We start from the raw sequence: 26,523 nt of genomic DNA on the forward strand, positions 1-26,523 counted from the left end.
CTGTTTCAGTATTGTGGCATAGGTGGAAACCTAGTTAGATGTATTCAAACAAGTTCCAAGAAAGTTGTGTCCACATTTAGCAGGTAAAGTTATCATCATGTGTTTTGGAGAAAAGGAGGCTGGACATGGACCAGGGATTTTCAAGGGCAAATGAGATCAAGATGATTTTTTGAAGAGGCAGTACCAACAGTACCAAGGTTGTGGGATCACCGTCAGATCTACCAGGTATATATATATCTACATGGTGTTTGTGAGATTGTAAATACCAAAAGATAGTCCCCATATAAATTTTGGAAATCATATTGCTGCTTAAAGATACAAACAAGGCATTTTCACTTCACAGTTTCCATTTAACCCTGCTCTGGATTTGTTTATTTTAGAGCACCAGAATCGAAAACACCTGTCACAAAAATGGCTGAAGGTTTCAACAGCGGAGTATATCCAATATCTTCAAAAAGATTGGCTTTGGACAATGGTAGGTTCAGAAAATACTCCCAAGTTTTCACCGTCCTGTTAATGAATCCAGACCTCATTCATGAACCTGCAGTTCACACAAGGAGCAGAGAAGAATATAGTGGCAGCAAATTATAAACCAGTAAAACTGATATAATGAAGTTGTGCTGAAAGCAATGTCTCGTGCATGTCGATAGGCATTGTTTACATGGACATTCAGAAGGAATTTGGACAGAGTTTCTTAAAATTTCTGTCATGCGATTGAAGGCAAATTTGTGACCTCATTATGAAATTGGTGGAAAAGCAAGGGATAGAGATGAGGTAAATGGTGATTTAGGCTGACTGTCAGGATGCAACTTGCTGTGTTCCAGAAGCATCTGTGTTAGGCTCACAACTACTGATCAAATTTATTGACAGCCTAGATGATGGAATAAAAAATTGGATTTATAAAACTGATTATGACAAAGTTATTGAAACATCGTAGTCAATATAGTGGCAATATGCAATGAAATATCAGTAAATTAAGTGAATTGGCACGTTTGTGGCAAATAGATTAAAATGCAGACAAACATCAGGTCCTTCACTTGCAATAAGGGATAGAACAGGGCCCTTTCCAAATGTGGAAAACCTAGAAACTTGGAAGCTCTACAGAACCTTGAGAATCCCTGAATATAGATTGTTAAAATATCATGAAAAGGGAGCAAAAAGTAAAACAAACAATTTAATGTTGGATTTTATGTCCAGAGAACAAGAGCATGTAGGGATAGAAGTTATGTTACAAGCGAGACAAGCTCCTGAATAGACCAATCCCGGCTGTGGCGATTGCAGTTAAAATAAAGGCAAAACCTTTCAGGAATGAAATTGGAAAATGCTTCTAAACGCAAAAACATTTCCTGCAAAAAAGGTAATTGATATTGGTAATTTGATGTGAATTGCTTCTTACTAACCAGGGGTATGAAGTGATTTGGAGCCCAGCTGGGTATATAGGTTTTATTCACAAATGAGATAAATATCACGAATGTTTTCTGAAAGATAGTTGATAACATGGCTCACATGACATTTCAGTGGGTTGTTTTAAGTTTACGGGAAATTAAAACAGTCCAGATAGGAACTCATTGTGTTTCATTTTTTTTCAATTTCTGTTCACAGATCCAAACTCTAAAATCACTGAGTTCTTGACAAACTGTAAAGATAACCAACTGTTGGTTTTGACCAAATTCTACCGGGACAGACTAGAACAGGCGATTGAAGGAGTGGCGAGACTCTGTCTGATGTTTGCAGCATGCGATCATATTGGTGTGAAAGAAAGTCATGTAAGTCCAGGATATAGTGGGTTTAGTGATTTTGTCCATTTTCACATCGCAGACCTGATGAAATTAGAGGAAGAATAATTTGCTGAACAATAAGAAGCTATGGTCTCTCTTGCTGCTCTCCTAAAAAGACAACTGTTCCAGTTTAGCTATATGAACGGAGTGGGAATGGAGGGATACAAAAGAGTGGACTAGTTTGGACCAGGGAGCGGCGCGGGCTAATTGTTCCTTGTTTCTCGTTTTAAGGCTTCATTCTATGATCATCTTGCTGGTGCCAGTACAGAGCGAGACTGCGGATAGTTGGGAACCTGTCTCGGGGGCAGGGAATTCATATGGTGTTCGTGGAAGTGGAAATGACTAGGGTTGGGAAGCATTTTCCGATCAGGGCCATTGTGATCTCCTGGACTCGTTTCGATCGCCTCAGGGGGTCGGAGAGGAATTTCCCAGATTTTTTTTTTCCCCATATTGGCCCTGGGGTTTTTCACTCTGGGTTTTCGCCTCTCCCTAGAGATCACATGGTCTGGAATGGGGGGGTGGGGGTGAGTTAATAGGTTGTAATGAACAAAGCATCGGAGCTGTGAGGGACAGCTCGGTGGATAGGATATTGGTATGTAGATAGGCTGGAAAATTGGGCGGGGATCCTGGATTCAGGATTCGTTCCTGGACCGGGGAGCGGCGCGGGCTTGGAGGGCCGAAGGGCCTGTTCCTGTGCTGTATTGTTCTTTGTTCTTTGTTCTTTGTACAGCTACAATGCATCTACCCAACAACGTGTAAAAAATGTCTATCCCATTTGCCCAAAACAGGACAAATCCATATGGAAAATTTGCACCCCACAAGCCTCCTCCCATTAAGTGGCAGAGATAAAATGAGTCATTGCCAGTGACTTAAAGTTGCAGATACTTTGCAGTATGGGACGGCAAAGTGGCACAGTGGTTAGCATTACTGCCTCACAGCGCTGGGAACCTGGGTTCGATTCCTGGTTTGAGTCATTTTCTTCATGGTGTCTGCATGTTCTCCACGTTTTAAAGTTTATTTATTATTGTGAAAAGTAGGCTTGCATTAACACTGCAAAGATGTGACTGTGAAATCCCCTAGTTGCCATACTTCAGCGCCTTTTCGGGAACACTGAGGGTGAATTTAGCATGGCCAATGTACCTAACCAGAGCACCCGGAAGAAACCCACGCAGACACGGGGAGACTGTGCAGATTCCACTCAGTGACCCAAGCCGGGAATTGAACCCAGGTCCCTGGCGCTATGAGGCAGCACTGCTAACTACTTTGGAACCGTGCTGCCGAGTTTTTGTGTGCATTTCTGTCGGGTGTTCAGCTTTCCTCCTACTGCCTGAAAGACATGATGGTTAGGTGCATTGACCATGCGAAATTCTCCCTCAATGTACCTGAACAGGCGCTGGAGCATGACAACGACGGGATTGCCTCGGTCACTACATTGCATTCTTAATGCAAGCCTCTTTGTAACATGAATAAATACACTTTAAGCATTTAATAACATGATAATTGAAGTTTCTTTTAGGTACTGCCAGTATCACTTGCCTCCTGATCTCATTAAACCCTTGGTCCATTCATGGACCAACACGAGTGTCTGCCTCTGACATCACAACATTATTTGATTGAACTCTGTCATGGAATGCTAAGGCGATAGAAATGAATGGGAACTGCGCTAAATCTCTGCAATGGCTGCAGTCATACCTAGCACAATGATAGTTGTGATTGTTTGAGGTCAATCATGGCAGACCCATGGCCCTGATACTAGAGTTCCTTAACGTCCTGTGTTCTCTGAAAATATATCCAGCTGTTTCATGACCTATCTGCTATCAATTGGTCAGAAGTGGAGGTGTTTTAGTATTGATTTTAAAATGTACAACTTAATGTGTAACTCCTCAGATATCAGGAGCTGGACAATATCCAGTCTAGTAAATGGTCAGTGATATTCCTGCCACACAACTCCATCCCTGTTTGACACTAAGTCACATTACCATTGCGGAAACCCCCTTCAACAACCATGAGAGTTAAAATTGAAAACAAACTCAACTAGAAGAGTCAGAGGCTGGGAATTTTGCTGCAAGGCTCACTTCCTGAATTCCCAAAGTCTGCAAATAATCCACAAGACAAAAATGGGCAACGTGACGGAATACACTCCACAATCATGGATTATTGTGTCCAACATTATCTAAGCAGCTCGACGCCATCTAGAATAAAGCTGCCCACTTGATTTGCATGGAATTTGTTCTTAAAAATATTTCCTCCCACGTCACAATGTCAGCATGTGCACCTCGTAAAAGATGCACTGTAGCAAATCACTAACACTCCCTTAACAGAACGTCCAAAGCCTACGCCTCTACCACCTTGAAGGACAATGGGTGAAAGATAGGTCCGGTGTACCCAATAGCTACTCATCTAGTCCCTCCATCTAATTGCTTCCTTCAATAATTATTTTGTACTGAGGCATCTTCAATTACACAATCGTATAAAAATATTTTGTGTTTAAAAATTGTTTTTCATGTCTACCAAGCATCTCCAAACTCCTTGTATTCAATGAAGTAGTTTGAGTTGCTGTCGTTGTATTATAGGAAACATGTCAGGCAATTTTCGTACATCAAATTCCCATAGGTAACAATGTGATACTGAACATATAATGTATCTTCTTACGATGTTGATTGGGGCATAACTCTGACTCTTTTCTGAAATGGTGCTGTGCGACATTTTTCATCCACTGCAATGGGCAGATTGTATCTTGTGTAAACGTCTCATCTGAAAGACAGCACTTCCAAAAATGTAATCCTCCTCACTACTGTGGTCGAGTGTAAACCTAACTTCTGCGTCTCAAACAAAAGATCTGATTGCAGGATGAGGAAGGATTATCTCACTGATTCAAATAAGTATTTCGTTGTTAAATACACAATACCGCATAATTTTATTCCCACGCTACTCATGATAATGAATGCAACAAGATCTTTGTAGAATTTGACAGGAAGGAAACTGGAAAATAGGAAAGAAAAGGAGACACATAGTAAATAGTGTGATCTCAAAACGATCTGCCGAGGTGAAAATAGCCAAAGGATCTGTCAGCATCTGTAAAAAGGAAACGGTTTGGGTATAATTCTGAAAAAAAAAGAAAATGGTGTTAGTGGCAGTGATAAAAGTAGAGTGAGAGGTAACAAAGGCAGGTGGGAGAAAAGCAGCTTAAAGCACAAAAGAGTTGGAATGATGGAAATGTGTCAAACAAAAACTGGGAAAGGGACACAAATGAAAACTTTGGGAACGAAAAACCCAACTGCTCCCCATTGTTGCTGTACATTGATTTCATTACTTGCTTTCAGCATCTTGAAAACTTGCACCAACACATCCCATATTCTGCTCCGCCTGAGTGGAATTATTCCAACATTCACAAATTCTCACATTAACAATAATTGCTCAACTCTCATAACATCCTTGTTTTGACTGCATGACAACTTAATATTAAAATGTTAAAACTGCATACAACCAGGTAAAGTTCCTTACCCCTTTCTCCTCAATCCCCAACATCAACAAGTTGAGCTTCTCTTTCTTTAATTTATACTTTCCTGGATGTGCGTGTCACCATCCAGGCCAGGATTTATTTATTCCTAATTGACAGTGTTGATGATCTGACGTCATGGAGTGCTGCAGCCTATGTGGGGTGTAGAAGTTAAGGTGTTAAACACGAAATCCAGAATTCATGCAATAAGGGTCCAACTGAAATCATGGATGACTTAAATTTACACCTAGATTGGACAAACCGAACTAGCAATGGTATAGTAGAGGAGGCGTTCCTGGAGTGTTCTCTTTAGACAAATGCATTGAGAAGCCAACCAGCGAACAGGCTATTCTAAACCAGATACTGTGCAATGAGTAATGAAGGATTAATTCACAATCCTGTGCCGTTCCCTTGGAGAAGAGCACCTATTAAATGACAATGTTTCATTCAGTTCGAGAGTTAAATATTTGAATCTGAAACTAGGGCTCTGAATCTAAACAAATGAAACTAAGCGTGTATGTGAAGCGAATTATCAAGGATAGATGGTGGAACCTTACTAACGTGGTTGATGGTGGATAGGAAATGGTTTATTTTTAAACAACGTTTTCATGAATTACAATAGTGCTGACTTCCTGTCTGGCGCAAAAAAACCTGATGAAATGTGGCTCAAACGTGGCTTTTTCAATAAACTAGGGATAATATTAAAACCAACGTGGAGCCATATAAAATTGGCATAGAAAGGCAGCAAGGCTGATGATGGGAAATGTTTTGAATTCAGCAAAAGAAGATTAAAAAATGATCCAGCGCAGGAATTAGATTGAGATTAAAATTGCAGACTAGTCGAAACTAACAGTAAAAGCTTCTGTAAGTATGCGAAGAGAAAAAAATAAATAAAGACGATGGAGGTCCCTCCTTATCAGAAGCAAGGAAATTTGCAATGGAAAATAAAGAAATGGCAGAAGAATTGAACGTAAACTTTCATTCTGTCGTCACAAAAGAGGGCACAGAAAAGGAAAAAGCAACTTCCAAATATGTTCGGGAACCAAATGAATAGACGGAATTGAACTAAATCTGTATTTGTAAGAAAAATGTGATGGGGATATTAATGGGTTGAAAGAGTGGCAAATCACCAGCACCTGATACTCGACATCTCAGTATTAAAGGAAGTGGCTCTGAAAATATTGGATGCACTGATGGTCATTGTCCAAAATTATATGAGCCCCTGAAGCAGTTCCTACGGAATTGAGGGTTGTAAATGTAACCCCACTATTTAAAAATGTAGGAAGAGAAAAAAGAGCGTTACACACCAATTAGCCGGACATCGGTAGTGGGAAAGTTGCCAGAAAAATTTTAAAAACTAGTTCGAAAACATTAACGGGAACGAAAAAAGCCAGCATGGGTTTATAAAAGGCAAATAATGCTTAAAAAATCGGCAGGAGTTTTCTGAGGATGTAATTAGTAGAATAGTTAAGAGAGAACCAGTAGAAGAATCGTTTTTGTGCTTTCAGATATGATTCCTCATAACAAGTCAGTGGGCAAAGTTAAAGTACATGGGTCAGGCGGTAATTTGTTAGTGTGGATCCAAATTGATTTATACACAAGAAAAAGAGAGTGCGAATAAATGACGGGCAGTGACTTGTTCGGTATCAGGGCTTCACACCCAGCTTTTCTCAAAACATATAAATGATCAGGATGAGGGAACCAAATGTAACAGTTTCAAATTTACTGATGAAACAATACTGGGTGGGATGAAGGGAATGGAGGATACAAGGAGTTGTCAAAGTGGTTTGGACAAGGTGAGTGGGTGAGCAGGTAAGTGAGTGTCAGATGCAGTAGAATGCCACTAAATGTAAGGTTATACACTGTGGTGTGGAAAAACAGAGAGTATTATTCAAATGGCGAAATAATCGGAAGCGTAAACAGCCAGAGGGATTTGGGTGCCCTTGTACACCAATCAGTGAAAGTGCACAGGCAGATGCCTCAAGCAACTCGGAAGGCAAATGGAATGTTGTCTTCGTTGCAAAAGGATTTCTGATCATAATTAGACATGTCCACCTGCAGCTGCACAGCGCCTTGGCAAGACCACAGCTGTCATATTGCGTGCAGGTTTGAAAGGATGTGTTTGCCATCGAGAAAATATAGCGGAGGCTGGCACAAGAGTTGGCCGCATTGTCCGAAGAGGAGGGATTTTTTCAAGTTTGCCAGTTTCACTACAGTTCAGAAGGATGAGAGGAGATCTGATTGAAATGTATAAAAGTCTAACAGCACTGGACAGACTACATACGTAAGTTTTCCATGGTTGGGGAATCTAGAACCAGGGGGCACAGTCTCAGGATATGGGAGACTATTGAGGAGAGGAGGAGAATTTTTTCACTTAAAGGGTAGTGGACCTGTGGAATTATCTGCCATTGAAGGTTGTGGAGGCCAAGTCACTGAATATGTTCAAGAAAGAAATGCATTTTTAAAAATACGGAAAGAACGCGAGAATGTGGCATTGAGATAGATGGTCAGCTATGACCATCTATCTCAATAAATGACGGAGCATGATCGGAGGATAAATGTTCTACTTCTGCTCCTGTTTTCCATGTTTCTACATATGCACAGGTAATCGCTGCAGAATTTGCAGCCTCTAACCTGCACTTGTTGCCAAATTACCAGCACACCCCTGCCCCAATGTAGATAACATTGTTGACTAATAATGCGGGCGAATACTCTGGGCACATGCTTTCAAAATCCCAGTATGGAATATTTTGGAAATGAAAATCAACTAATACATCTTGAATTGAAATCTAGTTTCGGTAATGCTGACCATGAAAACATTATCCATTGATGTAAAAACCCATACCAACCAATAATGCCGTTTGTAGACTGAGATCTGCTGTCCTTGCCTGGACTACGTGTGACCCCAGCTCTAAAACAGTGTGATTATCTCTTGAAGAGTCTAAGAGGCAACTCAGTTTGATTAAAAGGCTGCAAACTCTAAAAGTATTGAAACTGAAAGATTCATCCGGAAATTAAAATTACATTTCCAACCCTGTCGACCCTACAAATCTCATTATGTGGGGCCAGTGCTAAGGCTCCGAAAGCGATCCCACTGACTAGTCAACCAGTACCCTGAAACAATGAAACTCTTAACATCATACTTGCAGACAATGTCCCAAATACCAGCTTCATCATTGTTGGGTATGACCTGTCCCGCTGACAGGAAAGACCCACAAGAGGTGATAGCACCTTGACATGCAGTGGGGAGCGGATTGCCCTGGATATTCTCAACATTGAGTCTGAACTCCCTGAAGTCTCATTAATCCGGTTGGAAGCGTGGCAATGAAATTGCCTGCTGGTTTCATCCTACCATGCCCACTATCTGATGAACAAGTGCTCCTCCATGTGACAGTGTTTGGAGGAAGCACTGAGGATGGCAAGGGCAGGAAATATACTCTGGGTGGCGACTGAAATATCCATCAACAAGTCATGCTCAGTAGCGCCACCATTGAATGAGCAAGCAACGTCCTAAAGTGCATAGCTGCTGCACTGGGTCTGTGGCAGGCGGTGAGTGAATCAACAAAAGGTTTAACTTATTTGACCTCCTGCTTATCAGGCTGTCTGTTCCAGATGCACATGGTCAAAGTGATCGGAGCTGACCTGAAACTGAACTGTACCAGGCACAAAATACTGGTGACGAGAGCAGGTCAGATTCTGGAGATTCTGTGGAGAATGACACACTTCCTCACTCCCCAAGACCTATTCATCGTCTAAAAGGCACAGTCAGAGTGTGATGGAATCGTCTCCACTTGCCTGGATGTGCGCAGTTCCAACAACTTTCAAGACGCTCGACAGCATCCCGGACAAAACAGCCACCTGATTGACACCCCATCTCACCAACATCAGCATTCACGCCCTCCACTATCGACACGCATGGCAGCGGTGTCTGCCATTTACATGATACACTGCCACAACATAATTAAAAAGTGGATCATATAGTCTAACAGTAATCTGATGTCATGTTGGGCACGGAAGATCAGATGAAATTAATCCCATTGAAATTATTGCTGGTTCTCTGGGATTTCTCACTCTCTTTGAAAATTATATAAAATTAAAAATTTGGTTTATTTGTATGTCGTTTAAATTAAGGACGGAATCAAAATGTGATCTTTATTCAGTGTTCAGAACCCAGTCCAGGGACTGCCTCCTGTCCTCAAAACACCTGGGAAATCCCTGAACAGATCCTTTCCTTCTCATTCCCAGTGCTTACCTTTCACTCTGTTTTCCAATACGTTCCTTATTTTTCTTTACAGAAAGTAAATGAAATCACAGACAGTGGGAACCTCGCGGACTGTTCCAAACTTCTCCTAAATCTGGTGATAGAGAAAGGCTCTCGGGCTCTCAGGGTGATGTGGGAATCCTTTGTGGAAATGCACCGTGGGTTACCCAAGTTGGAGAAAATACTGAGAGAATTACCGACACTTGGTACAGTAAAATCGCGCAGTGAATTAAACATTGCAGATTTTTCTGATATTGCACATAGCTGATTTCATGATTGTAATTCCTTTAATCAGGTCCTGATGCATTTGTTTACATGAACATCCCACAAGGTTTATCGGAAGTACCCCGTAACCTAAAAGGTAAGTGATGACAATGAAGATTGCAAACTAATTATTTCACTTCTAAGAGTCTGAATAATTAGTTGTCAGAATTTAGAAATCAGAAAATCGAAGTCTCGGAATCAGGGTTAAATATTGTTTGAATTTGTCGTCCATCCTCATCTGTTCTGCACAGTTTCAAGTTTGCAATTCATCCGACCATACACATTAGGAGCAAATGTTGACCTCTCGGTCCCTCTAAACTGCTCCACCATTGAACAAGTCCATGGCTGATCGCATCACAACCTTCACACTGCATTCCTGTTTTTCCCAATCATCTTTTGTCTGTTGTGCTTTATATTTTTTCACTGAACCAACTCTAAATTACCAGAACCTCATTTTCTTGTTCTGCGTATTTTCCACCATAGTCCATAAATACTTCGAATGCCTGAACTTCACTGAACCGCTGCCAAGTTTGTTTTTTCAAGTTTATTCTTTAAATAGTTCAAATCCTCAGTTAACTCATCCATTTCGGGGGATTAGCGGGAGTAAATATGTGGAGTTATGGGAAAGTGCTTGGGTGGGATGTTCTGTCGTAGAGTCGGTAGAGACTCTATGGACCTGGTGGCTTCCTTCCCCACTATCAAGGCTCGCCTTGTTAACATGCTCGTAATGTCTCTGTTTTGCAACTCATAAACACCCTTCAACTTGTTCTGAAAGTCAAGTATCGGGAGCTCGGCGAGCCTTTTTGAGGGTGACCATCAAAGCTAATGAGTGCTGCTTATTGTGTTGCTGTTCTAAATTATGAATTACCTTTTTACATTTGATCACTTTTACTTGTTCCAAAAGGAAGAAGAATAAATTAATGATATGATGCGGCCCCTTAAATGTTCCTTCACGCTGTTTCATAGGGTCAGGGACAGTATTAAGTTATAGACAACGTTGTAATTATTTTCTCATCATCATTTAAGAAAGATGCATTCAAGCATCATCTCTTTGCAGTAGATTTTTGACCCAGGTCACAAGCCTATGGACTTATGATCAGAGAGAGTTATAGCGAGAATGTCACTGTCAATGATTCTATGAGACTCTGACTCAATTGTAAATAAATCGTCAATGCGAGAGTGAAAGCAGTGAGTTTTGGAGTAAAATATAAAGTCTCTGTTACTCGGGTGCAGAAGCTTCCATATGTCCAGCAGCCCAGCTTCAGTAACATGATTTCTCAGTGATTTGCTTGTATTGGAGCACGGGTTTGATGATGCTGAGAGCCAGTCTCCCATTTGGAACAGAACACAATTCGAATCTCACCCAGTTAGAACAATCCTGTACTTTTAGCTGAGATAAGGTTGAAGAATATTTTCATGAATTGTGGGTCATTCTCATTTGGGGCAGTTCCGTGCCTTCTCCTGTTCCATCATGCAATGCGAATTTGCCTTCATTGTCCGTATGTTGTGAGTGGACCCAAATCTTCAACAGTCTGTGAAATAAGATTGTTAAACCCCTTATTCCCCCTGATGGGTGAGAGGAAAAGAAGACCTGGTTTGCCCAAGATCTGCCCAGCTACTATGTTCTTTATCTGACAAATGTGTTTCCTTTAAAAATGCAATTTTGCAGCTTTGATGTTTTAGCTGAGAGAGCATTTTTCCCTTAAGAGGTTTATATCAGGTTTACATTCTAGCTAATAACCTTGAACACATCCATAATAATCTGCATTTAATTGATCTGACTGGAGTATCTAGCTAGGCAAGTAGCCTGATATCAGAGAAGAAAGCATTGAGAGAGGGGGGGGAAGGAGAAAAAGAAAGAAAAATGTACTGCCAATTACTGAGATAAAAACTATATACATCAAAAGTTTAACTGCAAATTTGATTCATTTCCAAGTGCTGAAAACCAAATGTGCTTAAACCAACAAATGTCTACTTGAGTATAATAACTATATTTCTCCAGAGCAGATGTTCCGACTGAGGCCTACAGCTCCATTGGTGATAAGCCACATGAGTTAACTCTCCCGTCTCAACAAGCGCACCCGTGTCCATGGATACGGTCAGCTGAGACTGCTCCACCCCGCCCATCAAAGTGTTCATATCCCCACCCGTTATGTGAACTAGCTAAAACTTTCTGAAAATCACTGAATAAAGCAAAGTGCATATAAAAAATACATCTCTGCCACTTGGAAAATAATATCAGCAAATAACATGCCATGTGGTGCAAGGTTCGCTCCAGCTGTTACCCTCCAATCGGCTCGCACTGATGCCCAGATGTTGCAAATCCTCTGCAGCCTCCAATGCAGATGAAAAGGATTTGCTTGCATCCTTGAGGTGGACTCTCAGCCTCACCGGTTAATGTTTTGAAACCTTATGCTTTTCTCCCTAAACTGCTTTTTAATAGCTGTATATTCACATGTTTACCACTCCAGATGTGGTGAGTCGTCGTTATCGAGCATGAATCACCTTCCTTTCAATTGGAGATTTTTCTCACCTCTTGCCTTGGTGAGAATATACTCTTTTGTGTTCGGAATCTGAGCAATTTTACCACCGATTATCTCCGGGTGTATTAGTATTCAACGGATTTTGTTGCAGCGATCTATGAACCCGCTCTAGTTGTAGTAGAACATTATTTGTCGGCATCAATGTTTTTCATGCACTAAAATCTTCCAACAGCACTGGGAGGAATGGTCAGTTGATCTGTCTGATTTTGATTGAATGTTGGCTGGGGCATCTGGAGAGCTCCCTGCACCGTTAGAACTCTCTCTCTGTGCTGCACTGACTGTTAGTCCAGATTTTTGCATCCATTTCTCTGGAGTGGGTTTGAGCTGACAGATTTTCTAACAGGCGAGAGGGCTACCCACTGAGCTATGGCTGACACCTTTAAAAACAGCGAGGTTATGTTGCCACTGTCTCAGGTGCTGGTGAGGCCACACCTGGAGTACTGTGTACAGTTTTGGTCTCCTTACTTGAGAAAGGATATACTGGCACTGGAGGGGGTGCAGAGGAGATTCACTAGGTTGATTCTGGAGTTGAGAGGGTTGGCTTATGTAGAACATCGACTGGCAGTTTCTGTAGCTCATTGAAAGAGCTTTTGACCAAATGGATAATGTCCCCGCCTTCTGAGATTTCTGGCACCCCATAAACTGATGTGGAGATGCCGGCGTTGGACTGGGGTAAGCACAGTAAGAAGTCTCACAACACCAGGTTAAAGTCCAACAGGTTTATTTGGTAACAAATACCATAAGCTTTCGGAGCAATGCTCCGAAAGGAGCATTGCTCCGAAAGCTTATGGTATTTGCTACCAAATAAACCTGTTGGACTTTAACCTGGTGTTGTGAGACTTCTTACTGTGCTTACCCCATAAACTCACAGGGGATTCTGTCTCCTGAATTTTTCGAGGTACTCACATCTTTCCTCTAACTGCCTATTTCGATAGAGTAAATGAAAGAGTAGTTTGTCGTTGCTTATGCTGTTATCCTCAAACTTTCTAATTCTGTTCTCAGACTCCAGTAACTGCTTTGAAAACCCGCTGACAGTTTGTTCCAGTTCTGAGATTGAATTAAGGCTTTTCTCAAGGACCTCATTTACGGAATTTCTGAATGTTCTCAGTTCAGGAAAGTGCTCAGCCCAGACCTTTCCATACCTGACTTTTCTCAGATCAATCAGCATGGGGTTCAGCTCAGACTTCTCAATACTGCATGTGGTGCTCAGCAGCCCTGATGCTGCCATGTGGAGAGGGGTGGCGAATTCTCACTTCTTTGTTTCAATCTTCCTTAAACACTTTGCATTCTTCTCTCTCCTGTCTCACAGTTTGGCTCTTGTGTCTATATCTATAAGTGGTAATTGTGTGGAGGTTATTTAATAACTGGATGGTGATGGATCTGTGTTTCTCTTGAACAGAGAAATATGCAGTCGACAGCGATTAATTTCTCCAGCTCCCTCTTGTGTCCAATTTCCCCACTTTTTGAAGAACTTGGCTGTCAGGCAACCCTTGCAATTTTAAATGATTCGCGAGACTTTCAATAATTTCACCTTTCCTTTCCCCTACAAGTCACTCTCATTCCAAATTATCTGCCAATTCAGTTAACCAAGTCTTAGTTACTTTCTGTAAACCCATCAGTGTTACACCTTCCATTTTCAGGAACGTCTTCGCAATTTCCAATGGGATTTTGCATTCCAACTGTGGTACAATAAACACCAAAATAATTTTACCGTTCAGCATCCAGTAACAGGCCTTCCACGTGTGAAAATTTCCACTGAATTTTACTAAGAATCCAATTACCCTTTCTCAACGTTTTGAAATTCCAGGCAGGTCCCCACTTCTGTAACAATTCCAGTCGATGTTATAACGGGATGGGATGATCCCAGAATTAAACTCTGGCTCAAAGGATTGCAACTTTTAAAAAGAAAAAAAAATGTTTGCTATTTCTCCTCCGAATCCGGTCAGATGCTTGTCATTTGCGAGTTTCCAAACTCCACTCCCAAAAAAAATGCTTCATGTCTTGCATTATATCTCACATCGACTTTGTCGCACAAATCGTCTCCTGGCACGCGCGTCCTCTCCTGGCACGCGCGTCCTCTCCTGGCACGCGCGTCCTCTCCTGGCACGCGCGTCCTCTCCTGGCACGCGCGTCCTCTCCTGGCACGCGCGTCCTCTCCTGGCACGCGCGTCCTCTCCTGGCACGCGCGTCCTCTCCTGGCACGCGCGTCCTCTCCTGGCACGCGCGTCCTCTCCTGGCACGCGCGTCCTCTCCTGGCACGCGCGTCCTCTCCTGGCACGCGCGTCCTCTCCTGGCACGCGCGCCCTCTCCTGGCACGCGCGCCCCCTCCTGGCACGCGCCGCCCCCTCCTGGCACGCGCCGCCCCCTCCTGGCACGCGCCGCCCCCTCCTGGCACGCGGCGCCCCCTCCTGGCGCGCGCGCCCCCTCCTGGCGCGCGCGCCCCCTCTCCTGGCTCGCGGGCGCGCCCCCTCCTGGCGCGCCCTCCCCTGGCGCGTGGGCGCGTCCTCTCCTGGCGCGCGGGCGCGCCCTCTCCTGGCGCGCGCGGGCGCGCCCTCTCCTGGCGCGCGCGGGCGCCCCCTATCCTGGCGCGCGCGGGCGCCCCCTCTCCTGGCGCGCGCGGGCGCCCCCTCTCCTGGCGCGCGCGGGCGCCCCCTCTCCTGGCGCGCGCGGGCGCCCCCTCTCCTGGCGTGCGCGGGCGCCCCCTCCTGGCGCGCCCTCTCCTGGCGCGCGGGCGCCCTCTCCTGGCGCGCGCGCGCGCCCTCCCTCTCCTGGCGCGCGCGCCCCCTCTCCTGGCGCGCGCGCGGGGGCGCCCCCTCTCCTGGCGCGCGGGGGCGCCCCCTCTCCTGGCGCGCGGGGGTGCCCCCTCTCCTGGCGCGCGGGGGCGCCCCCTCTCCTGGCGCGCGCGGGCGCCCCCTCTCCTGGCACGCGCGGGCGCCCCCTCTCCTGGCGCGCGCGGGCGTGCCCCCTCTCCTGGCGCGTGGGCGCGCGCCCTCTCCTGGCGCGCGGGCCGCGCCCTCTCCTGGCGCGCGGGCGCGCGCCCTCTCCTGGCGCGCGGGCGCGCGCCCTCTCCTGGCGCGCGCGGGCGCCCCCTCTCCTGGCGCGCGTGGGCGCCCCCTCTCCTGGCGCGCGCGGGCGCCCCCTCCTGGCGCGCGCCCTCCTGGCGCGCGGGCGCCCTCTCCTGGCGCGCGCGCGTGCCCTCTCCTTGGGGCGCGCGCGCCCTCCCTCTCCTGGCGCGCGCGCGCGCCCTCCCTCTCCTGGCGCGCGCGCGCGCGCCCCCTCTCCTGGCGCGCGCGCGCCCCCTCTCCTGGCGCGCGCGGGCGCCCCCTCTCCTGGCGCGCGCGGGCGCCCCCTCTCCTGGCGCGCGCGGGCGCCCCCTCTCCTGGCGCGCGCGGGCGCCCCCTCTCCTGGCTCGCGGGCGCGCCCCCTCCTGGCGCGCCCTCTCCTGGCGCGCGGGCGCGCCCTCTCCTGGCGCACGGGCGCGCCCTCTCCTGGCGCGCGGGCGCGCGCCCTCTCCTGGCGCGCGGGCGCGCGCCCTCTCCTGGCGCGCGGGCGCGCTCCCTCTCCTGGCGCGCGGGCGCGCCCCCTCCTGGCACGCGCCGCCCCCTCCTGGCACGCGCGCCCCCTCCTGGCACGCGCGCCGCCTCCTGGCACGCGCGCCCCCTCCTGGCACGCGCTCCCCCTCCTGGCACGCGCGCCCCCTCCTGGCACGCGCGCCGCCTCCTGGCACGCGCTCCCCCTCCTGGCACGCGCTCCCCCTCCTGGCACGCGCGCCCTCTCCTGGCGCGCGGGCGCACCCTCTCCTGGCGCGCGCGGGCGCCCCCTCTCCTGGCGCGCGCGGGCGCCCCCTCCTGGCGCGCCCTCTCCTGGCGCGCGGGCGCGCCCTCTCCTGGCGCGCGGGCGCGCCCTCTCCTGGCGCGCGCGCGCCCTCTCCTGGCGCGCGCGCGCCCTCTCCTGGCGCGCGCGCGCCCCCTCCTGGCACGCGCGCCCCCTCCTGGCGCGCGCCCTCTCCTGGCGCGCGCGCGCGCCCTCTCCTGGCGCGCGCGCGCCCTCTCCTGGCACGCGCGCCCTCTCCTGGCGCACGCCCTCTCCTGGCGCGCGCGCGCGCCCTCTCCTGGCGCGCGCGCCCTCTCCTGGTGCGCGCGCGGGCGCCCCCTCTCCTGGCGCGCGCGTGCGCGCCCCCTCTCCTGGCGCGCGCCCTCTCCTGGCGCGCGGGGGCGCCCCCTCTCCTGGCGCGCGCGGACGCCCCCTCTCCTGGCGCGCGCCCTCTCCTGGCGCGCGCGCCCTCTCCTGGCGCGCGGGGGCGCCCCCTCTCCTGGCGCGCGCGGGCGCCCCCTCTCCTGGCTCGCGGGCGCGCCCCCTCCTGGCGCGCCCTCTCCTGGCGCGCGGGCGCGCCCTCTCCTGGCGCGCGGGCGCGCCCTCTCCTGGCGCGCGGGCGCGCCCTCTCCTGGCGCGCGGGCGCGCCCTCTCCTGGCGCGCGGGCGCGCCCTCTCCTGGCGCGCGGGCGCGCCCTCTCCTGGCGCGCGGGTGCGCGCCCTCTCCTGGCGCGCGCGCGCGCCCTCTCCTGGCACGCGCGCGCGCCCTCTCCTCTCACACGCGCGCCCTTTCTCTGTCACGCGCGCCCTCTCTCTGTCACGCGCGCCCTCTCTCTGTCACGCGCGCCCTCTCCTCTCTCACGCGCGCCCTCTCCTCTCTCACGCGCGCCCTCTCCTCTCTCACGCGCGCCCTCTCCTCTCACACGCGCGCCCTCTCCTCTCACACGCGCGCCCTCTCCTCTCACACGCGCGCCCTCTCCTCTCACACGCGCGCCCTCTCCTCTCACACGCGCGCCCTCTCCTCTCACACGCGCGCCCTCTCCTCTCTCACGCGCGCCCTCTCCTCTCACACGCGCGCCCTCTCCTCTGTCACGCGCGCCCTCTCCTCTCTCACACGCGCGCCCTCTCCTCTGTCACGCGCGCCCTCTCCTCTCTCACGCGCGCCCTCTCCTCTCACACGCGCGCCCTCTCCTCTGTCACGCGCGCCCTCTCCTCTCTCACACGCGCGCCCTCTCCTCTCTCACACGCGCGCCCTCTCCTCTCTCACACGCGCGCCCTCTCTCTCTCACACGCGCGCCCTCTCTCTCTCACACGCGCGCCCTCTCTCTCTCACACGCGCGCCCTCTCTCACACGCGCGCCCTCTCTCTGTCACGCGCGCCCTCTCTCTATCACGCGCGCCCTCTATCTATCACACGCGCGCCGTCTCCTCTCTCACACGCGCGCCCTCTCCTCTCTCACACGCGCGCCCTCTCCTCTCTCACACGCGCGCCCTCTCTCTCACGCGCGCCCTCTCTCTCTCACACGCGCGCCCTCTCTCTCTCACACGCGCGCCCTCTCTCTCTCACACGCGCGCCCTCTCTCTGTCACGCGCGCCCTCTCTCTGTCACGCGCGCCCTCTCTCTGTCACGCGCGCCCTCTCTCTGTCACGCGCGCCCTCTCTCTGTCACGCGCGCCCTCTCTCTGTCACGCGCGCCCTCTCTCTGTCACGCGCGCCCTCTCTCTGTCACGCGCGCCCTCTCTCTGTCACGCGCGCCCTCTCTCTGTCACGCGCGCCCTCTCTCTGTCACGCGCGCCCTCTCTCTGTCACACGCGCGCCCTCTCTCTGTCACGCGCGCCCTCTCTCTGTCACGCGCGCCCTCTCTCTGTCACGCGCGCCCTCTCTCTGTCACGCGCGCCCTCTCTCTGTCACGCGCGCCCTCTCTCTGTCACGCGCGCCCTCTCTCTGTCACGCGCGCCCTCTCTCTGTCACACGCGCGCCCTCTCTCTGTCACGCGCGCCCTCTCTCTGTCACACGCGCGCCCTCTCTCTGTCACGCGCGCCCTCTCCTGTTGATTCCTTCACAATCTCCATCACTTTCTCTCTCACACTCTCACTCCTTAACTCATTCACTCACTCTCTCTATCACATCCTCCATCTCACACACATTCACGCACTTTCAAACTCACTCACTCTTTCACACTTTCCCTCACACCTTCATCACCTCTCTCACAGGTTTTCTCTCTCTCTCAAACTTACTTTCTCATGTTCATTCTCTCATACCATTTTTCAAACTATGTTTCTCACCACTTCTAAGTCACACCCACACATTCTGCTCACTCGCTCTCGCTCGCATACTCTCTCTCATTAAGGATCCACTTGTCCCGTAAAATGCTCTTGTCTTACCTGTATTACCCAATTATAGATCCTGACGGCCTCTGTTTATTGCTTGTGTTCCTTATTTGCAGCAGTTTTATGGTTTGCGCAAAGTTGACCTTTTTCCCATCATGCTCTGCAGACATTTCGCTGTTAGTCCCTCTTTGATCAATTGAGCATTAGCGAACTGGAGCACAGTTGCGCCTCATCAAACCTCACTCTTGTCATGCAGCTTTAATGTAAACACATTCCAAGCATTTCATTTAATGAGACAAACCAGGACAGCAATTCAATTATTGCTTTATTTTACACTTCTCGTACCAATTCAAACATAAACAGTTGCAACTCATTAAATCTTCACTCTACTTTAACTAACTGAACATCAACTTTCAACTGAACTTTAATTCTTAAACTGCACTTTAACTTTAACTGAACATCAACTTTAACTAAACGTCAACTTTAACTATTAAACTGAAAATAGATACTACCCAGTTGAGGAAAACATTGGCCAAGAAATATCCTCGATGTAGAATCTATTTTCCCCTTCTCTGAAGCATCCTTCAGGGTACAAGTCTACTTGCGATGGTCGGTCTCTTTGAGTTATCGCTGCCAAACAAAGGACCCACATGGCTTTTTATCCACAATTCTCCGTTCGCCTCCGGAAGATTCTGTCATCCAGCCAATTGTGTAACCAGAAACCGATCACATGGCTCGAACATCCACTGAAATCACTTTTGAAAGACACCTTTACGCTTAGTTCATTTTATATATCCCATACATAGCAGCTATATAAATCAGTGACGCAGTGTTTCTGTTAATGTAAACAACTTCCCTTATCTGGGCCAATACAGGAATTTCAGAACACAGCTCCCAGACCACAGTCTCTTTACGACCGAAACCTGGTTTTAATCTATATGTTGAATAAAAATCCCAGCATGCTTCTCTCCCAGCGAGAATACCCTTTTAACAGTCACTGTTGCCATTATTCTTGTTAAGTCATTGTCGTAGCCGTTCTTTCTCCGTCCACACCCTGTTTAAGCAGATACTTAAATCCATGTCATGTTACATTCGAAGTATATTGATCAGTAGTTCGGGCTTTCTGATGTACAATTGTGTTTCTAACTTATTTTCCATTTCATCTCTCCAGAATTCAAATGATCAAAGTATGTATTTGTTACTTTAGCGTCGAAACTACAACAATAATTGCAACATGGAAAGTAATTCTTATCCATTGATGTATTTGTACTTTCGCACCCCAATTCCAAAATTCCTCTCACCAGTTGGTTCCGTTTGTTGCTGCAATCAGTTGCCTGGTTTCCCCTCTTTGTTGAATGACTTGGGCAATAGTTTGGTGAATTGTATTTGTTTCTTGATCCATTGCCAGTCTTTATGTAAAATTACAATGTTAGTTTCACACTTATCATCGTAATTGCCCAAAGTACTGTTTGATTCTTCAGTGACATTACCAATGTTTTCTTCCAGTTTATCTCTGTCGACCAGCTTGAGGTGGCCTCAGCGTGATGGGATCTGGGTTTTAAAGCAAGGGATGGTGTTAGCAATGGGAAAAACTCTCACAGCCATATTCCTATTCTTTCAATTAGCTGGTAATACAATATTCCCCGTTTCCCTTATAAGGAACTTGGACACTGTCAATATCGAGGGTTCGGATTTCCATTGTACAATTCAGATGTTTGTCTGTTTTAAATCCACACAAGGCTTTTACGCTGGGATATACAAGATCATACATCATAGATCATAGAATCCTACAGTGCAGAAGGAGGCCATTCGGCCCATCGAGTCTGCACCGACCTCAATCCCACCCAGGTCCTATCCCCATAACCCCATGCACTTACACTAGTTACGCACCCTGACACTAATTGGCAATTTAGCAAGGCCAATCCACTTCACCCACATATTTGGACTGTGAAAGGAAACCGGAGCACCCAGAGGAAACTCACGCAGACACAGGGAGAATGTGCAAACTCCACGCACACAGTGACCCAAGCTGGGAATCGAACCCGGATCCCTAGTGCTGTGAGGCAGCAGTGCTAACTACTGTGCCACCGTGCTGCCCCTCATAAGATCATGAGAACATAAGACCATAAGAAAAACAGACGTCGGTTGTTCAGCTCCTTGGGCCTGCTCAGCCATTCAATAGAATCATCTGATCTGACATTCCTCATGTCTACTTACCCGCCATTTGCCAGAACCCTTGATTCCCTTGCTGATCAAAAATATGTTTCTCAGCCTTAAAAATACGCAATAATTCTTCCGCCACAGCTCTCTCTGGAAAAGAGTTCCAAAGACTCACAGCCCTGTGGGAGAAGAGTCTTTAATTGGCGTCCCTTTATTCGAAGTCTATGCATTCTTGTCCTAGAGTCTCCCATGACTGGAAACCTTCTCTCAGCATTTAGCCTGACAAGCCCCTTAAGAATCCTATCTGTCTCAATGAAATGAGTTCTCATTCTTCTAAATTCCAATGAGTAGAGTCCCAACCTGCTTAACGTTTCTTCATAAGACAATTCCTCCATGAGTTCTGTGAAATGCCGTGAATGAAATCATATATTCCTTAAATAAGGGGACCAAAAATGTTCTCAGTACTCCAGATGTGGTCTCACCAACACTTGCAACACGACTTCCCTACTCGTACTCCAACACCATTGAAATAAGGGCCAACATTCCAGTAGATTTCCTGATTACCTGCTGCACCTATGTGCCAGATGTCTGTGCTTCGTGCTCAAGTACCACCAAGGTACTTTGTCTTGTGACTTACTGCAGTTTTTCTCCATTTAAATAATACGCTTTTCTTTTGTCCTCCCTTCCAAAATGAACGACTTGTGTGGGGTAGAGGGAAAGTTGGCCGATTGGATAGGTAACTGGCTATCTGATCGAAGACAGAGGGTGGTGGTGGATGGAAAATTTTCGGACTAGAGGCAGGTTGCTAGCGGAGTGCCACAGGGATCGGTGCTTGGTCCTCTGCTCTTTGTGATTTTTATTAATGACTTAGAGGAAGGGGCTGAAGGGTGGATCAGTAAATTTGCTGATGACACCAAGATTGGTGGAGTATTGGATGAGGTGGAGGGCTGTTGTAGACTGCAAAGAGACATAGATAGGATGCAAAGCTGGGCTGAAAAATGGCAAATGGCGTTCAACCCTGATAAATGTGAGGTGATTCATTTTGGGGGGACAAATTTAAATGTGGATTACAGGTTCAAAGGTAGGGTTCTGACGACTGGAGGAACAGAGAGATCTTGGGGTCCATATCCACAGATCTCTGAAGGTTGCCACTCAAATGGATAGAGCTGCGAAGAAGGCCTATAGTGTGTTAGCTTTTATTAACAGGGGGTTGGAGTTTAAGAGCCATGGGGTAATGCTGCAACTGTACAGGACCTTGGCGAGACCACATTTGGAATATTGTGTGCAGTTCTGGTCACCTCACTATAAGAAGGATGTGGAAGCGCTGGAAAGAGTACAGAGGAGATTTACCAGGATGCTGCCTGGTTTGGAGGGTAGGTCTCATGAGGAAAGGTTGACAGAGCTCGGGCTGTTCTTTCTGGAGTGGAGGAGGCTGAGGGGAGACTTAATAGAGGTTTATAAAATGATGAAGGGGATAGATAGAGTGAACGTTCAAAGACTATTTCCTTGGGTGGATGGAGCTATTACAAGGGGGCATAACTATAGTGTTCGTGGTGGGAGATACAGGAAGGATATCAGAGGTAGGTTCTTTACGCAGAGAGTGGTTGGGGTGTGGAATGGACTGCCTGCAGTGATAGTGGAGTCCGACACTTTAGGAACATTTAAGCGGTTATTGGATAGGCACATGGAGCACACCAGGATGATAGGGAGTGGGATAGCTTGATCTTGATTTCAGTTTAAGCTCGGTACAACATCGTGGGCCGAAGGGCCTGTTCTGTGCTGCACTGTTCTATGTTCTATGTTCTGACTTCACATTTTCTCAAATTATGCTCCATTTGCCACCTTTTTGCCCTCTTACTTAGCTTACAATAAAATATTTATAGGTTATTTGAATCCATCTTGCATCTTGCCTTTCCACCTATTTTTGTATTGTCTGTAAATTTGGCTACAAAACATTAATTTCCTTCATCCAAGTCATTATTATATATTGTAAAGATTTGCAGTCCCGCACTGATCCTTGTGTAAACCCACTGTTGATAGGTCACCAACCTGAAAAGGAACCCTTTATGCCACTCGCGGTTTCCTGCCCATTATCCAGTCCTCGATCCATACCAATACACTGCCTCAAACATCATGGGCTCATATCTAATATCTTGAACTTTTTTGACTTACCTTGTAAAACGCCTTCTGGAAGTCCTAATACAACACATCTACTGCTGCCCCTCTCTCCACTCTGGTTGAGAATTCCTCGAAAAAGTCTAATAAATTAGTCAGACATATTTCCCTTTCATGAAGCCATGGTGATGCTGTTTAATTAGATTATAATTTTACAAATCTGCTGCTATTGCTTCCATAATAATTGATTCCAATCTTTTTCCACAATAGATGTTCGGCTATTCGGCCGATAGCTACCTGCTTTTTGCCTCCATCCCTTTTTGAATAGGGGTGGCACATTGGCATATGGGGAAGGAGCAAGCAATTATCTTGTCTCTTTGATAGAATTCTGCTAATGTGGTACCCACCAGCTTTCCCTTCTACTGTCCTTAACTGTTTTTCCTTTAGTTCGTGAATAGCGTGATTGGCGCAAACTCTGTATTTTATTCTTCTTTTAAGCTTTTGAATTCCATTCCATAACTGCAGACAATTAAATGATGGAAAAATCTTATCATCTGTTGCAACTTCATTGTCATTCCCAATATTTAACTTTGTCTTCCTATCTGCAGATCACCTCGTTCCTGAACACATAACAGCCCTAAAGTGTTATTGTAAAATTACTTTACAGTCATTAATTTCTGACATATTAGCATTTAATTGAGTATAAATTCAGCAACATATTTTTCATGCCTCTGTATATGTTAGCTGAGTTTACATTAACATTACTCCGCATGCATAACACACAAAACACTTCATATTACCTTTAGAAATTGAGGCCAAGATTCAAATTGACCATAAGCTGAGAATATGTTTAACTCATCACTTTTCGAACAACAAAAAGGTCTCGAAACTCAAAAACAAAACCTATAGACTAAATCATATTACTCTTTGTTCCTTAAAAACAATTTTAAAAAATGCTTATTAGCCTCTTAAACAGTATGTAACTTCTTAAATACGAGTTGCTAATATCCATACAATCAATTTATTTAAACAGTTAAATATCCAGGGATGGCAGTTTTAAGAGAAGGGTTAAATTATCAGATGCAGCAGTGCCCGAGTTGAAATGGAAGTTAAGTGAATTTAATCACAAATACTTTAATTCAAAGGGTAACAAATTAGTTTAAATGTGTTCACCTTTTCTGCAAAAAGACAAAGCCTTTGCATCCCCAATTATCATTATGTTGTGATAAACAGTCTTGAAGTCTTGAAGCTGGTCGACTTCCTTATTGTCTTGTGCTTCATGAGCTATATATTTGAAGAAAACACAAAATATACATTTGGCTTGGAGCCAAGTTAGCTAATACAGTCCAGATATATCTGTCCATTTGAGAAAAACTGAAAGCTAAAATCTGCTCTCAATAAAAAATCGCAATCCGTATATGAGATGTGCAATAAATTTAAACAGAGAATTGTTAAGTTTTTGCTCGTTGGAAATGAAAAAAGAACAAAAGTTTTCAAAAGTAGTTACATCATCACTGCCCGTTTAAAAAAAATACAAATAAGTTATCAGCAACCGTGCCCAGGATTAAGGAATTTCAAAGTTTTGCCTGGTTATAAATTTCATTTTTCATTCTACTCATGACCCACATTTGATTATAAACTGTTTATTGAAACTTTTATTACAAAATCGTAATTAAGGGAAACAAAACATTAAAGCTACCAAGACAGCAAAGTAAAATCCATACCAGTGTTTTATTAGACACACAGACTCATCGAGCATGGATGCCTCGCATTCACATATCCTCTGCACAGCATTAAACTTTGCTTTCATTCATTGTTAACGATTTATAACTGAAAATAGAATATTAAAATAAAATAAGGGAATAGGTTCAGACAGGAGTCATCATTCTTCTTTCTACAAAAACTGCAATTATCCTCAAAGCTAAAGGTAAATTCTGAAGAAATTATAAACAATGCCTTTCTGGTTTAATAGTCAATCTCTCTAAGCCATAGATAGTCTTTGAAGTTAAACCAAAGTGTAAATAATTATATTTATTGTCCCATCATCACCACTCACCCGCCAAAACAAAGCAGGTGCTTCAAAAACTCCTGTATCATTTTATCACAATTATCTTCTCCTGACTCAACCTATTTCGACATATAACTGCAGGCATTTACCAAGAAACTTGAAACCAGCTAATGGAACCAAATCACAGAGGGTTAACCAGCACAATTCAATGCCACAGACAGGAGGCACAGATTTGCTGGCAAGAAAAATCACACGGACCTGTCACACAACACAGAAACTTACTCAAACACAAGTTTCCTTATCAAAGCATATTGTGTTTTAAATGTGCATTCAGAATGCTGTGATTCAAAGCCTTTTTCCAGATTGTTAGTTAGCTTAGCCATACAGCCGTGATCTGTTTTATCTATGACCTGAGCCTCCCACCAATTTCCAGCACAGCAGTGGATCGGTATGAACCTACCCTAGCATTTGCCTCTTGCCAATTTGTTTACAACATTTCCAGATGATGTGTAGGGACATAGTTCCTTCCCCTCCCAGTCCTGTAACATCGTGCAATCACTTGCTCACTTATTTGTTTTGGTGCAAATGGCCCCTTGGGTTTATTTGTGGTCTATGTGAGGGTCGTGATCATCGGTGCAAGTGGACCTGATGGTTCCACCGAATGCACACCATATCTCCGCCCCTGTCGCTGTCTTCATCCAGCTCTATGTTCCCAAATGTGTAAAACAACCCACCATAGGCGACAGTAGCAAATTCAATAATTCAATTTATCACTGATTCCATCCACCCCATGGTTCTCAAAACTGCACATCATACCATTTGAGCTGAGAATAGAGACACCAATTTATCACTCTCTATGTCAGCCTCTATCTCCTTCTGACATGTTGTGTCGTTAGACAGTTTTTGATTGTGTTCTGTGTTTCACTTCACAGTTGCCTCGAATTTACTATATTTCTGCACTATCTCCCCAAATTCTTGTTAGCTGCATCCCTCTCTATCACAGCTCTCTTTCTCATTATCGTCCTTCTCACAGTGTGTATGAAAGTGACTCACCCGTGACACTTGCATATCATTATATTGTTCAACTTCTAAGGCCACATGTCAGTTTCAAGTTTTGCTTCACTAAACTTCTGTTTTAACCTTGCATTTTCCAGCTGCTCCCTCTATGCTGCCTCACAGGCGAGGGACACGGGTTCTTTTCCTGGTTTGGGTTACTGTCTATGTGGAGTCTGCACGTTCTCCCTGCGCCTGCATGGTTTTCCTCCGGGTGCTCCGTTTTTCTCCCATAGCCCGAAAGACGTGCTGTTCGGTTCCTTGACTTCAAGAAGGCAGCTCATCGCCACAATCGTAAAGGCAATCGGCAATGGGCAATATATGCTACCCTTGCCAGTGACATCTGGATCCAGTAAATGATTAAAAAAAACCTCTTCAACGGACCCTCTCCCACAAACTCTCTCGCACAATTTCTGTCACAGTACACTCTCTCTCACACACACACACACGCTGTCCCACATACAGTTATATACATGTTCTCACATACACATTCTCATACTCACTGTCACTCACTTGCGCACACACTCTCACACTCTATCCCTCACAGAGACTCACACACATGCACTCATACACACATTCTCAGACTCATCGTCACTCAGTCACACACAGATTCTCTGTCACATAATCTCTCGCATGGTCTTCCTCTCTCATATTTCTCACATACTCTCACAATCTCTTTCTTATGTCCACCCACAACACCC

General features: G+C 46.6%; 1 protein-coding gene across 1 annotated transcript in view; it reads left to right on the forward strand.

Moving 5' to 3' along the window:
- LOC144480760 (NACHT, LRR and PYD domains-containing protein 3-like) overlaps positions 1-26,523 on the forward strand; it is a 71,531-nt gene that overhangs the window by 9,445 nt on the left and 35,563 nt on the right. The window contains exons 2-5 of the mRNA XM_078200336.1: positions 381-475; positions 1,603-1,766; positions 9,573-9,744; positions 9,834-9,899. Of these exons, the coding sequence (XP_078056462.1) occupies positions 412-475; positions 1,603-1,766; positions 9,573-9,744; positions 9,834-9,899 (466 nt within the window). The 5' untranslated portion in view covers positions 381-411. The remainder of the gene's footprint in view (positions 1-380; positions 476-1,602; positions 1,767-9,572; positions 9,745-9,833; positions 9,900-26,523) is intronic.

Source organism: Mustelus asterias, chromosome 30 (assembly GCF_964213995.1).
Source record: "Mustelus asterias chromosome 30, sMusAst1.hap1.1, whole genome shotgun sequence".
Lineage (NCBI taxonomy): Eukaryota > Metazoa > Chordata > Chondrichthyes > Carcharhiniformes > Triakidae > Mustelus > Mustelus asterias.